The sequence below is a fragment of the Rhinopithecus bieti genome, unplaced genomic scaffold (genome assembly GCF_001698545.2).
Source record: "Rhinopithecus bieti isolate Rb0 unplaced genomic scaffold, ASM169854v2 scaffold_11161, whole genome shotgun sequence".
Lineage (NCBI taxonomy): Eukaryota > Metazoa > Chordata > Mammalia > Primates > Cercopithecidae > Rhinopithecus > Rhinopithecus bieti.
Window position 1 is genome coordinate 2,529,081 of NW_016806937.1, and position 14,347 is coordinate 2,543,427.

Genomic DNA, 14,347 nt, shown 5'->3' on the forward strand with positions numbered 1-14,347 from the left:
TTTTTTTTTTTTTTTTTTTTTTTTTTTGAGACAGAGTCTCGCTGTGTCGCAAGAGGGAGAGTGGAGGCTGGAGTGCATTGGCGTGATCTCAGCTCACTGCAAGCTCCGCCTCCTGGGTTCATGCCATTTTTCTGCCTCAGCCTCCCGAGTAGCTGGGACTACAGGCACCCACCACCATGCCCAGCTAATTTTTTGTATTTTTAGTAGAGACGGGGTTGCACCGTGTTAGTCAGGATGGTCTCGATCTCCTGACCCTGTGATCCGCCCGTCTCAGCATCCCAAAGTGCTGGGATTACAGGCGTGAGCCACCGCACCCGGCCAGGTTGTGTCTTTTAATCAGTTGACATCAGAGTTTAACTGACAGCATTTTTTTCTTTCTTGGGATTACATAAAATGATGGTGCATTGTATAATTGGCAGCATCTTAGATCTGAGGAAGTATGATACTTGTTTGATGGAATGGTTGAGGGCAGATTTTTGTTAAAAAGCTCTATCTTCACTGTATTTTAACACATTATCTAATTTTGAAATTGTTAAGATCCCCCACCTGGTAGAGGACCCAGTACGAAGTAGGCACTCAATAGATGTTACACCAACTTGGGAAGGGCAAATGTATTTCTTAATGACAGGCAGTCCATGCTTTTGCAATAAAATGACTTAGAAAAAATTATCTGTATATATGTATTTTTCCCCTTGCTCTAAAAATCCTGCCTTTCTGGATCCTATAGGGAAAAAAAAATTCCCCACCAGGTGTCCTGAAGGTTATTTAAAGGAGAGTGAGTGATAAGCCTCTTAGAAAAGCGATTCTAGAGTAGAGGAGATAAACTCTATCTGGATATCTGGTAGACCTAGGTCCTTGTCTTTGCTCCTCTAACTTTTATTGACTGTGTGACCCTAGTAAGCCACACTTTCTCCAGATTTGGATATGAAGGGGCCTGAACCAGGTGTGTGTGACTTCCACACATTTTTTTTGAGGCAGTAGGACAGCCACATCTGTACAGCCCTCATCTGGCTGGAGGGCAGGGCTTCTCAGAGAAGAAAAACCCAATAACTGATAGCATCAGAGGGAGTCTAGGTTCCCTAGAAGCTGAATACAGCAGCCCCACACTGTAGACCTGCTCAAAGCATATCTGCCTGTGTGGTTTGGACTCAGACTTTCAAATTTTAGCTAGTTAAAAAGCACCTGTGACTTAGACAAGCTTCATCACGTTACACTGAAAATCATGACTGGTTAGTTCATTCAGCAGATTTTTATTGAGCGCATACTGTCTGCCAAGTGCTGTTCACTCCAGAGACAGCCACTCATCCCAAGCTCTAGTCCCTGCCGTCACAGAGCTCCCCATCTAGGGAGGGGGTCCGAGGCTCCCTTGGATATGACCAAGGCTTACTCTCAACACTTAGCTTCTATTCCATGAGGTTCTTACCAAGCAGGCAGTCTTGGTTTCCTCTTTCGTGTGGCTGCCACATTCTGTCTTCTGGAGTTTGTGTAGGGGACACATGTCAAGATCTTTCACGAAGATTTTCCTCAGGATACTCATCGTCATGTGATTTCCTGTCTGGACCATGCAACAGAGAGCCCAGGGATTATTAATGAGAAGGCAGTCCCCTATGTCAACACAACTCCCACTCACATAGCCAAATGAGAGTGAGAATTTTTTTTTTTTTTTTTTTGAGTTGGAGTCTTATTCTGTCACGCAGCCTGGAGTACAGTGGTGTGATCTTGGCTCACTGCAACCTCCGCCTTTCGGGTTCAAGCAATTCTCCTGCCTCAGCTTCCGGAGTAGCTGGGATTACAGGCATGCACCACAACACCCAGCTAATTTTGGTATTTTTATAGAAATGAAGTGTCACTATGTTGGCCAGGCTGGTCTTGAACTCCTGACTTCAAGTGATCCACCTGCCTTGGCTTCCCTAAGTGCTGGGATTACAGGCATGAGCCACTGTGCCCTGCCAGAAATGTTCTTATAAATTCCTTTTTTTCATAGAAATGAGAACCTGTGACTGAGTTTTTACTGAAAACTACCTCCACTTTGAACTTGAATGTGCAAACAAGCAGAGAACACCCTTCCTCCTCTTCTAGAGAGCATCCATTTCCTTGTTTCTTTCTTTCCCCAAAATGAAAGAAAACAAGGATGGCTTAGACAAGAGGACAATCAGCCCTAGTTTGGGGACTAACATCCCCTCACCCTCTGTACCCTTGTACTCATTCCAGGGTGTACACTGCCTCTGTACTTCCAGTTTTGGTGTAGGGCTAGAGGGTAAAGGACCAATGTGATGTAAGAATGGCCACTGAATGGGCGCAGTAACTCATGCCTAATTCCAACACTTTGGAAGGCCGAGGTGGGAGACTTGCTTGAGGCCAGGAGTTTGAGACCAGCCTGGGCAATATAGCAAGACCCCATCTCCACAAAAAATAAATTTAAAACAATTAACTAGGCATGGTGACATGTGCCTGTAGTCCCAGCTACTCGGGGCTGAGGCAGTAGGATCACATGAGCCCAGGAGTTCAAGGCTGCAGTGAGCCGTGTTGGCACCACTGCATGAAAAAGACCCTGCCTCAAAAAAAAAAAAAAAAAAAAAAAAGAAGAATGGCAACAGAAAGGGAAAGCCCTAGGAGTCTTGACTGATTAGGTAAAGGTTTCAGCCAAACTCTAGAACCGCAAGCAAACTCCATTATTAAATTAAGATAGGCCCTAGATTGGATTATCCAGGTCACCCCCACTGCCAGCACACACACAGCCTCCTCTGGGAGGAGGAATGCCTTAACTGCAGATGTGGGATTCCATCCTGACACCCAGCAGTTCTGCAAGACTGGTGGTGTATGCAACGTTCTGCTGAGGAAGCAGATGGACTGGACCAGGTTGCCAAAATGCATCGCTGTGTCTGTCTTCAGGAGGGCGATGTTGTTGCTCATGGAGTTGTTATCAAAGTCCTCATGGATGATGATGGTATTGACTGGATACTCTGTGTGAGCAATCTTGCTGGGATCCGTGTTACTTATACCCACTATAATGACAATGTCCTTCCTGGAGAGAGAGCAAGAGAATCTTGAGAGGCCAAGACAGCAAGGAAGCTTCACACTTCCCTGTTTTCCTATTTATGTTTTAACACTCCTATTCCATGTGTTAATTCTTCCCGACCCCTTTGGACTCAAGTTTCTAGGAAATCTTTTATGAACCCCTAGGCTTGTGCCCTCTTTTGCGAGCCTGCAGAATCCTGGAGATTCTTCAATCTTAACATCATTTGCCCCACCACTAAAGAAAATCTGTTAACATGTTATTGCTGATTAACATTTTTTCTATGAATAGGTTTTTGTTTGTTTGTTTGTTTTTTACGTATTGTAGTTTGCAAAAGTAGTAATTGCAGTTCTACCAAAGATGTCATCTTGACTCCCGCTTTTAGTATTTGACATTTTAAAACAGGCATCTTTCCTTATTATATATTCTGTAAATACATTTTGGAGAAATTAAATTTCTAATAACAATAGAATTGAGTTGGGTGTTTTCCCTTTCTCCTCTTGGGAATCACCCAAGAAACTATGAGAATGAGGAACAAATACAGACACCATAAAACCAAGAGACGCTAAAGAATTCAGATCTCAGAGTCAAAGGAAGGGCTGATGAAAGGAAGGATGGCAGGAGTGCAAAAGTTATAGATGACACTGACTGCCACAGAGCTCAGGAAAAGCTTGTTGAGCATGTTCTCATCAAAGAAGCAAAAAGAAAAGAAACAAGACCATCACCAAAATGAAGTCCAAATCAAAAGCAGCATAAAGGAGAATAGGGCCCACAGAAAACACAATTAGGGGCATTGAGAAATGTGACCAAAATGAAAATTAACAAAGATTTTTAAAGGCTTGAGAGAAAAATGAAAGATAAGGTAGTCACAGGAGACCCAGCTGACCACAAAGAAAGTAACCAAAATGATGAAACAGGAAAGATATTTCAAGATATAATTTAAGAAAACTTTTCAGAACTAAGACTTGAATCTATAGTTTGGAGACAGCTAATTTACCTCCAGTAGTGTTGACTGTCCACTATATAGTTTGGAGTAGTTAATGCTGAGACATAGTTCTGGTCAGGTCTCAACAGGAAATAAATGTTCTACTCAAATAAGATAAATTGGGGTGAGTTTTAAAAAGGAATTTTTTACAAAGGTCTTGGCAGGATGCAGGGAAACCACAAGGACAGCTCTGGGCACTGCATGCTATAGGCAGCTCCTGCTGAGGTAACAACGCTGTGCTGACACCGTCTCTGGGCTCTAGGTGAGGGGAGGATGTGATCAGACAGAGCTGTGTAGAGTGGGTCACTTAGCTGGTAAAAGCAGCCAACCAGCAGCCAATATGCAGTAGCCCTCGGAGGAGTAAGGGCCCTGACTTCACTCTCCCCACTCCCTCTGATCTCTTGCCTCTTATATGATTGTTGGCCAAAACCAGCTGGAATCCAGAAGGCAAAAAAGACCACTGGTATAACCCATACAGGTGAGCCTCCTGGGGCCTGGCAGGGTAGAAGAGTAGAGTGGATCTGAAGGGCAGGTGGGGGAAATACAGCACAAGTAGTAAAGTTGCTGGACTTGAGTGACAAAGAAGGAATTCATGGACATCCAGACTAACAAAGATGAGGTCATCTTAATTAAGTTTGGCTGTATTGTCTAACCAAAGTACTGGCATTACAGGTGTGAGTTATTGCACCTGGCTGGTAGGCGATTTTAATTCACCTCTGACAGTCTAGGACAGATAAAGTAGACTTCCTTGCCCAATTTTATGTATTGAATTATACACCAACCATGGAGAATGAACTTTTTAATTTACCTGTGAAAATATTCACATAGACCACCCATAGTAGACAGACAGGACAACCTCAACAAATCCTAAATAGATCACCACATGGTGTAATTCAATAATGTTAGAAAACAAAGCAAAAAACCCTAGCACCTGGACATTTTAAAACTCTGTCTTGACCACACATGGTGGCTCACATCTATAATCCCAGCACTTTGGGATGCCAAGGCGGGTGGATCACCTGAGATCAGGAGTTCAAGACCAGCCTGGCCATCATGGCAAAACCTCATCTCTACTAAAAATACAAAAATAGCTGGGCATGGTGGCAGGCGCCTGTAGTCCCAGCTACTTGGTAGGCTGAGGCAAGAGGATTGCTTGAATCCAGGAGACCTAGATTGCAGTGAGCTGAGATCGCACCGCTATACTGCAGCCTGGGTGACAGAGCAAGACTGTCTCCAAAAAAAAAAAAATATATAAAATTTAAAAATCAAGCTCCGACTTTAATAAAACCCTTGAGTCAAAGAGAAAATCAAAACCAAAAGAATGGACCAGATAGAAAATAGCCATAATGAAAACACTACACAGAAAACAGAAGTTCCATGGAGGGCTAGTTGGCAGTAGCTCTCAGGATTTTAAATGCATGTCTTTTTTAGCCTAGTCTTTCTACTCCTGGGATGTCTACACTATGGCACACTTGCATGTGTGTGAAATAATGCGTGTACAAGTATGTCTGTTGCAGCATTTTTGGCAGTAGTAACAGATTAGAAACAGCCTACATTTCCATTAACAGAGGACTGTGTAGTTACGGTACTTCCATTACAGGCTATTGTGCAGCTGACAAAAAGAATGCATTAGCCATTTATGTACCAATAAGAAAAGGTCTCTAAAATTTATGATAAAGTGAAAAAAGGCTGTGAGTAAATTAATGTGTATGGTGTGCTACCAGTTGCATGGTGAGTGTGTCGCAGGTATGTTATGAACTCAATTGCATTCTTTTGAAAATTTGTAGGTTGAAGTCCTAACCCCCAATTTGACCATATATTTGGAGATAGAGCCTTTAAGGAGGTAATTAAGATTACATGAGGTATAAGGCTGGGGCTGTAATCTAACAGGACTGGTGTCCCTATAAGAAGAGAAAGAGACACCAAGAATGCACAGGCACAGAGGGAAGGCCATGTGAGAACACAGCGAGAAGGTGGCTGTCTGCAAGCCAAGGAGAGAGGCCTCAGGATAAACCAAATCTACTGACACCTGGATCTCAGACTTCCAGCCTCCAGAACCGTGAGAAATAAATTTCTGTTGTTTAAGCCACCCAGTCTGTGATATTTGTTATGGCAGCCTAAGTAGACTAATACAAGGGGAAAGAAAATTCTCTGTCAATAGATATAAGAAACAATATAGCCAGACCTATAGGTATATAGATATCCATGAGTGCTTTGAGTATTTAAGAAGGAATAGGCAAGAAATTGGTGACAGAATGTGACTCAAGGGAGAAAAACTAGTGACTGACGGGTGGGGGAGGGAAGGGGCTGCTTTTCACTGTACATCCTTTGGTTTCTCGTGAACATTTTACTACATCCTTTTTTTTTTTTTTTTTTTTTTTTTTTTTTTGGACATGGAATCTAGCTCTGTCACCCAGGCTGGAGTGCTGTGGCACGATCTCAGCTCACTGCAACATCCACCTCCCAGGTTCAAGTGATTCTCCTGTCTCGGCCTTCCTGGTAGCTGTGATTACAGGTGCATGCCACCATGCCCAGCTAATTTTTGTATTTTTTAGTAGAGACAGGTTTTTGCCATGTTGATCAGGCTGGTCTCAAACTCCTGACCTCAAGTGATCCATCTGTCTGAGCCTCAGTGCTGGGATTACAGGTGTGAGCCACTGCACCCGGCTGCACATGTTTTTTTAATTAAAAATACAAATCCTATGTTAAAGTATTTACCAGCTACATAATATTCCATCAAGGATTTATATTATAATTTATTTATCCAATTATAGTCATTATACTCTCTCCCCCAATATTCTCTGTGTGTTTATATGTAATTATATATTATATACTATATGTTACATATAATAGAGTATTGTGTACATATATTCCATATACATATATGTTACAATATACATGTATATCACGTATAATAGAGTTAGTATATAATTACATGTATATTATATACTATATATATAATATATATTTATGTGTATAGCATGTATGTATATGAAAAATTATGATTTCATCGCAATAGTGGGTGATTAGGTTTCTTTTCAGTGTTTTGTGTGTAATTAACCATCCTGGGAACAACTTTGTACGTACAAATTTTCCAGTGGTTGAAATTATTTCCTTAATGTTGATTCCCAGAAATGAAGTCACTGGGTCAAAGAGTGAGAAATATTTACCAAAAACTTTATTCTTTTAATAATATTTATGATTTTTCTCTGGTTTAAAAGAATGCATATTTGTACTACGGAATTTGCAGAATACAGAGAAGCTAAAAGAGGAAAGTAGAAATCGTGCATTCTGAGCATTCAGAGATAAGCACTCTTAAAAGTGCTTCTGTATTTTTTTCGAGGCTTTTCTCTGTGTACATGTTATTTGTGGCAGTAACGTTTCTAAGGCCCAAGTGTTTTAAGGTAAGGGCTCCTATCGACTGGCTGAACAGGATAAGCGGTAGGGACCCTAGTGTTAGGAACCAGTGCCTCTGTGATGGCAGTAAAATCAGAATGAATATCCCACCTGCATTGAATGGAGGACTCATCTTTTCATTTTTCCATTGCGAGGCCTGCAGTCCTCACAGCAGAGATCAGCCTTGGCAACCGGTGATTTGAGGGCTCACAGCAGAGCAAAGCTGAGCTGGTAAAAAGCCCTGTCCCCCCGAATGCACCTTGCAGGGCCTCCCCAGGCTGAGCAGGAGACAGGGCCACCCCCACCCTCACCCGCGGCAAAACCGCGGGCCCCAAAAGCAGGGGCACTGGCCTGTTCTGAATGGCGGATGCGATGCTGAGTACCCAGAACTCGCTGAGGATGCAACCGAAAGCCAGGTGTGTGTACTGCGAGTCCTGCAGCGACACCACCCACGGGAACTCCATGCTGCTGACCAAGCCCTCCTTGGGGTCAGGACCGTAGAAAACGGAAGCTTTCTGGACGCCACAACCTGCGGAGCAGGTGCGGGGCCTCACTGCCGGGGCAAGGAGACCTCAGGACCCTCTCTTCTGCGGGCTGTCTCGATCATCACTAACGTCACCCACAACCCCTGTTTCTTTCTTTTTCCTAGTGTGTCTTCTTCATCCTAAAAGATGCTCAATGGCATTTTTGAATCCCAAAATTATGTTAGACTACAAATAAAAGCTCTCATCTATTGAACACATAACGGTACATATTGGCAGTGTCTGCCACCTTTGGTGTTCATCAGCAGTTCTCAAAGCCTGGTCTGGAACCCCCGGGAGTCCTCAACACACTTTTGGGATCTGCAAGGTTAAAGCTATTTTCGTTTTCTTTTCTTTTCTTTTTTTTTTTTTTCTCTTTTGAGAGGGGATCTCATTGTGTCGCCCAGGCTAGAGTGCAGTAGTGGGATCATAGCTCCCTGTGGCCTCAACCTCTCCGGTTCAAGCGATCCTCCTGCCTCAGCCTCTGGAGTAGTTGTGACTACAGGCGCCTGCCACCACCCCCAGCTAAATTCTTTTATTTTTAGTAGAGATGAGGTCTTGCTATGTTCCCAGGCTGATCTAGAGCCCCCTAACTCAAGATATCCTCCCTCCTCACCCTCCCAAAGTATTGGGATTACAGGCATGAGCCACTGCGCCCAGCTTTAAAACTACTTTCATAAGAATGTGAAGACATTATTTGCATTTTTGCTCTCTTCCTTAATGTACCATAGAATTTTCCAGAGGCTACAGGATGTCATCACTGTGATTGCTAGTAGTATGTGTGACCTTGTGCATTCCTTTTTTTATTTTTTATTTTTATATTTTTTAAGATGGAGCCTCACTCTGTCACCCGGCTGGAGTGCAATGGTGCGATCTCGGCTCACTGCAACCTCCGCCTCCCAAGTTCAAGTGACTTCCCTGCCTCAGCCTCCCGAGTAGCTGGGATTACAGACGCACGCCACAACGCCCAGCTAATTTTTCTATTTTTAGCAGAGATGAGGTTTTGCTCTGTTGGCCAGGCTGGTCTTGAACTCCTGACCTCAAGTGATCTGCCTGCCTCAGCCTCCCAGAGTGCGGGGATTACAGGCGTGAGCCACTGCGCCCGACCAGTGACTCCTTTTTCAGCCATGCATCCAACTACACTCAGCCCTGGCAGGTGCTGAGGTAGGGCCTGGGATTCCAAGAAAGGATTTCAGGAGCCCATCAGAGTGACATGCTGAAGAGTGATGGTGATATAGAGGGATATGTGACCCAGGGAGTATGCCCAAAGTATAAGAGGAGGGGGCATGAATTCTGCCCAGGACATAAAGTCTAGGAGGGCTTCCCCCTGGGGACAATCTTGCATATGAGCACCAAAAACAGTTTCTAAGCCGTGACCCTAAGAACTGATTGTAACATACAGGATTATCATTAAAGGAGCACGGAGGACCTCTCCATCATGGGGCATCATACGAGCAGACATCTCCATTAATTGACACTTGGTGACTTTGCTGGAACAATGACAGACTGATTTTAGCAAGATGATGTCTGGAAGGTCACTAAGTGCATCAGAACCACTAGAGACAGGATTCCTTATCTTTGATCTGATTTCTCCTTGGGATGTTGGCAATCTACGATGCAAGGCATTCGCCAACCTTCCCTAATCCCACAAGAGCTTATGAGCGTGTGACCACTTTTGCTTTTTCAAAGCTCCAGTTGGCTAGTTTATCTGACCTTACAAAACCCTTAAAAGACAAGATGTAATGAGGAAATGTGACCCAGAGATGAAATGCTTGTCTTGACCCCTTAGCTGTGGCTTTTTAAGGAGGGAGAAGACCTTTCTGTGTTTTCTGGGTATCCCCTGGTCTCCTTGGGGCTGCAAGAAGACAGGGAGCTGCAGGAGGCTGAGGGAGCTGAAGGACTCACCTCTATGTGTGCGTGTATGTGCATGTGTGTGTGTATGTGTGTGTGCATGTGTGTGTGAGTGTGTGTGAGTCCGTGTGTGTGTGCATGCGTGTGTGCGTGACAGTCCGTGTGTGTGCCTGTGTGTTTGTGTGTGCATGTGTGTGTGTGAGTTGTGTGTGCGCCCATGTGTGTGTGTGAGTGTATGTGCGTGTGTGTGTATGTGCATGTGTGTGAGAGGATGTGTGTGGACTTTCTCATGTCTCCTATCTAACCCCAGGAAGGCAGGGCAGGGCCAGCTGGATGGCAGCAAGGTGGGACAGAGCCTGTTTTAGCCAGCTGTCTCCTCTCCACCTGCCCTCTGTAGGCTGGAATTCTTAGTTTTGAGCAGCTTAGAGGTCAAGGGAGGAGGGGACCGCAGCTGCCACTTCTGCCGTCTGAGGCTGGGCTGTGGTAGCCTCCCAGACACCTGCAGCAGTAGAAGCCCCCGCTGCTCCTGGGACCAGTCCTGCCATTGGGGGTTGTAGTTTGCAAAAGAGCAGTATTCTCCAGGAAGGACAGGGCAGGGGCTGGGAGTGGAGAGGCAGGCCTCTCGCTCACCCCTGTACCCAGAGAGTCTCATTTTCCTAACCACACTACCACCCTAAGGATTGGCTCTGACTTTGGTTTCCTCCATCCACGTCCCATGATTCACTTCTTTGCCTGGTTCCTGCCACCAATGCAGGCTGCCCAGTACAAAGTGCCGTGAGTCATCTTCCCTGAGCCCCTCCTTGGACATTAAGGACCACTTCATTTTCCTGGATGATCCCCTTCTAAGCCACATGTGCAGCTAAAGTCAGAGGGAGGAAAGCAGCACACTCACTGGTGGAAGAATGGAGAAGGCCGAGCAGCACCAGGAGCACCCCTCGCATCTCTGCCATCCCCAGAGAGACCCGTCGCGGACACCATGGGCAGCTGGGGAAACAAAACCCAGTGACTCCATCCTCTTCCCAAACACAGGCGGGGTTTCCTAAGCCTCTTTTATCCATCCACTTCCCAAACACACATGTTCCCTCCCAAATATCGGAGGCTCTCCTTTCTACCAACAAAGGTTCCAAGATGTAGGACACTGACCTGTCACATCCCTAGTTCTTGGTTCTGTGTAGTAAAGAGGCAGGACCAGTTGGCTCGCACTGTGGTTTGTGAGATGGCCCAAGAAGAGAAGGCAGCTTACTCTTGTCAATTTTCTTCTCAATTCAGCCCAAGCCTCTGAGCACCCCAGAGAGTTGGGTCTCTGAAAAGGGTTGCTTTTTGACTCGTGGAATTCAACCCTTGCCTTAACTCTGTAGCCGTAAAATGCTGCTGAAAGAAAAGTAGAGTTTTAGTGGAAGCCCACCCTGGGATTAATGCCTCTGCTGTGGTTTTATCCTTCCTACTAAACTCTGCTGGCTAAAAGAATGCTAGGCTTCTGTTAACTCTTAACAGCCTGTTTTTTTGTTTATTTTAGTTTATTTTATTTTGGGACTGAGTCTCGCTCTATTGGCAGGCTGGAGTGCAGTGGCACGATCTCGGCTCACTGCAACCTCTGCCTCCCAGGTTCAAGTGATTCTCTTGCCTCAGCCTCCCGAGTAGCTGGGACTACAGATATGCACCACCATGCCCAGCTAATTTTTGTATTTTTAGTACAGATGGGGTTTCTCCATGTTGGCCAGGCTGGTCTCGAACTCCTGACCTCAGGTGATCCACCTGCCTCAGTCTCCCAAAGTGCTGGGATTACAGGCGTGAGCCACTGTGCCCGGCTGACAGCCTGTATCTTTACAAAGGAACAGCCCCAGCATTTAGCTTATTCATTTGCACAACTGCAGTAGGAAGTAGACACTCTAATTATCGCCATTTTACAGATTCAGAAACTGATACTCAGAGACATCGAGTAGCCAGTCCAAGGTCACACAACTGTCAAGCAATGCACAGAAGCCCAAGGAAGCCATGTGCACAGTTCTAAGTCACCATGTTCCACTCATGACACTGGATGCCTCTTATCCTCAGAATGGTCCTCAGAGTTCTTCCATGAACTGCTCCTGCTCAAGGAGAAATGAACTCAGGCTGGCCTGACACAGTAGAGTTCAACAGAAGGATTTCTTCTACCGCCTTGGGAAGAATGTTCCATTGTGGCATCACGGTTACCATGGCATCACCAAGCAAATGTCTGGACATGGGGACTTAGGAGGAGCTAGGATGAAAGGCCTCCTTGTTGCTTAGCCTTGGCAGGGCTCTTCTAGAAGCCAGACTCTCTCCTAGTCCGTCTGAGAAGACATCCTTTTTGCTAGATCACAAAATCCTCTCTGGTCGTGGCCACGGTCTGTCTACCCCACTCAGTGCCTGCCCTGTGTCCACACACGCTTATCAGACTGGACTGAGGAAACCCACAACTAGGATGGGTTTGGAATTTCCAGTCCCCGTCAAAATCTTACACTCCCAGTGTGGTTTCTTTCAGACTTAGCCCAGTTTTCTTTAGCCTCTCAGTTTCCGAGTCCAAGCTAAGCTACCAGACCAGCTCTGCCAAACCAGAGGCCCGGATGGGATCTGCCACCCCAGCCACTGTGAGCGGCTTTGGTTTCAGCCCAAATGCCAGGAGTGGAGAAGTGTTAACAAGGTTGAGGTAAGATGTTAATTCCACGGAGCCACAGAGGGAGGGTGGGCGTGCAGGCCTCTGGTGCAGACGCTCAAAAGATCCTTACTGGATGGGTAGATGAATGACTGATGGAAGGCAGGAAGGCTGGTGAGAAAGTGGAACCTCGCTGAGCATAGTGGCTCACGCCTATAATCCCAGCACTTTGTGAAGCTGAGGCAGGCAAATTGCTTGAGCTCAGGAGTTTAAGGCCAGCCTGGGTAACATGGTGAGACCCTGTCTTTTACCAAAAATACAAAAATTTAGCCAGGTGTGGTGGCACATGCCTATAGTCTTAGGTACTCGAGAAGCTGAGGTGGAGGTTGCAGTGAGCTGAGATCGCACCACTGCACTCCAGCTTGGGCGACAGAGTGAGACCCCATCTCAAAATAATAATAATAATAATAATAATAATAATAATAATAATAATAATGAAATGAGGCCTGAGTCCAAAGGGAGCCACTACCTCCTTCCCCCATGGTTCCCCTGATGTCCGGCTGGCTTCACCACCCTCCCTCACCTTTAACCCTGTGCAGGGGGGCAGGGGCACTGGCTTCTGCTACAAGAACAGAAAATTTTTGGTTGTGAAAGAAGTGGGAGTTAATTCTTCAATTTGTTCCACATCACAGGTCTGAAAGAGCTGTATTTTAAATTTTATTTTCATTGTTTTAGAGACAGGATCTTGCTCTGTTGCCCAGGCTAGAGTGGAGTGGTACAATCATAGCTCACTGCAGCCTCGAACTCCTGGGCTCAAGTGATCCTCCAGCCTTGGCCTCCCAAGTAGCTGGAACTACGGGCCTGTGCCACCAGGTCTGGCTAATTTTTCATATTATATTTTTTTGAAGAGATAGGGTCTTGCTGTGTTGCCCACACTGGTCTCAAACTCTTGGGCTCAAGTGATCCTCCCACCTAAACCTCCCAAAGCATTAGCAATTATATAGATATGAGCCGCTGCACCTGGCCCTCAAAGAGCTTTCATTACCATATGTTTCCTCACTCAGAATGCCCCGGCACCCTGGCAGGACAAAGGCATTTCCTGAGCTTTCCAGGTGAGAATATGGTAGCCCAGAATATGTTTCTCATTCTTTTGTTCTTTGCTTAATACCTGTGTCCATATGGATGTATGCCTAAACTCTGTATTAAGTGTGTGTGCAAGAGTTTCTCTAGGAGTAGGATTGCTAGGTCACAGGATATGTTAAGAGAAGCCTAACTTTACAAAATAATGCTGAATAGTTTTCTAAGGTGATTGTTTAAATTTACACTCCTACCAGCAGTGTATGTGGACTTTCATTGATTCGTCTTCTCCCCAGCACCCGTTACTGTCACCCTTAATTTTTTGCCAATCAGTTGGGTATAAAATGATATTGTGTTGCTAATTTGCATTTCTCTGATTTCTAAAAAGGTTTAGGATGTGTCCCCTCATTTACTGGGTGTACAAGTTAATCTTTGTGTCTTTTACTCTTTTTTTCTGTTGAGTTGCTTGCCTTTTACTTATTGATAAGTAGAAATTCTTAATACAGTCTGCATGTTGTTCATAATATGCATTATGAATATCTTCTGAATAGCTCACAATTTGTGGCCTGTACTTTTTATTTCTTTTCTTTTTTTAATTTTTTTTATTTTGAGATAGGGTCTCACTCTGTCACTCAGGCTGGAGTACAAGTGGCTCCATCATGGCATGCTGCAGCCTCAACCTCCCAGGCTGAAGCCATCCTCCCACTTCAGCCTCCTGAGAAGCTGGGACCACAGGTGCCTACCACCACACTTGGCTACTTTTTTAATTTTTGGAGAGACAGGTTCTCACTATGTTACCCAGGCTGGTCTCAAACTCCTGGACTCAAGCAATCCTCCTGCCTCAGCCTCCCAAAGTGCTGGGATTACAGGCATGAGCCACTGCACTC

At 45.2% G+C, this 14,347-nt stretch overlaps 2 protein-coding genes across 2 annotated transcripts in view; one reads left to right on the plus strand and one right to left on the minus strand.

Annotated features, from left to right (window-relative positions):
* The window catches only part of CFAP263 (cilia and flagella associated protein 263), a 47,077-nt gene extending 40,962 nt beyond the window's left edge, over window positions 1-6,115 (plus strand). The window contains exon 10 of the mRNA XM_017878926.1: window positions 5,892-6,115. The gene's annotated coding sequence lies outside the window, so the exon portion shown is untranslated. The remainder of the gene's footprint in view (window positions 1-5,891) is intronic.
* The window catches only part of PRSS54 (serine protease 54), a 14,475-nt gene extending 3,728 nt beyond the window's left edge, over window positions 1-10,747 (minus strand). The window contains 5 exon segments of the mRNA XM_017878924.1: window positions 1,424-1,555; window positions 2,767-3,025; window positions 7,749-7,926; window positions 10,662-10,710; window positions 10,712-10,747. Coding sequence (XP_017734413.1) covers window positions 1,424-1,555; window positions 2,767-3,025; window positions 7,749-7,926; window positions 10,662-10,710; window positions 10,712-10,747 — 654 coding nt within the window.
* Window positions 10,748-14,347: the final 3,600 nt, after the last annotated feature.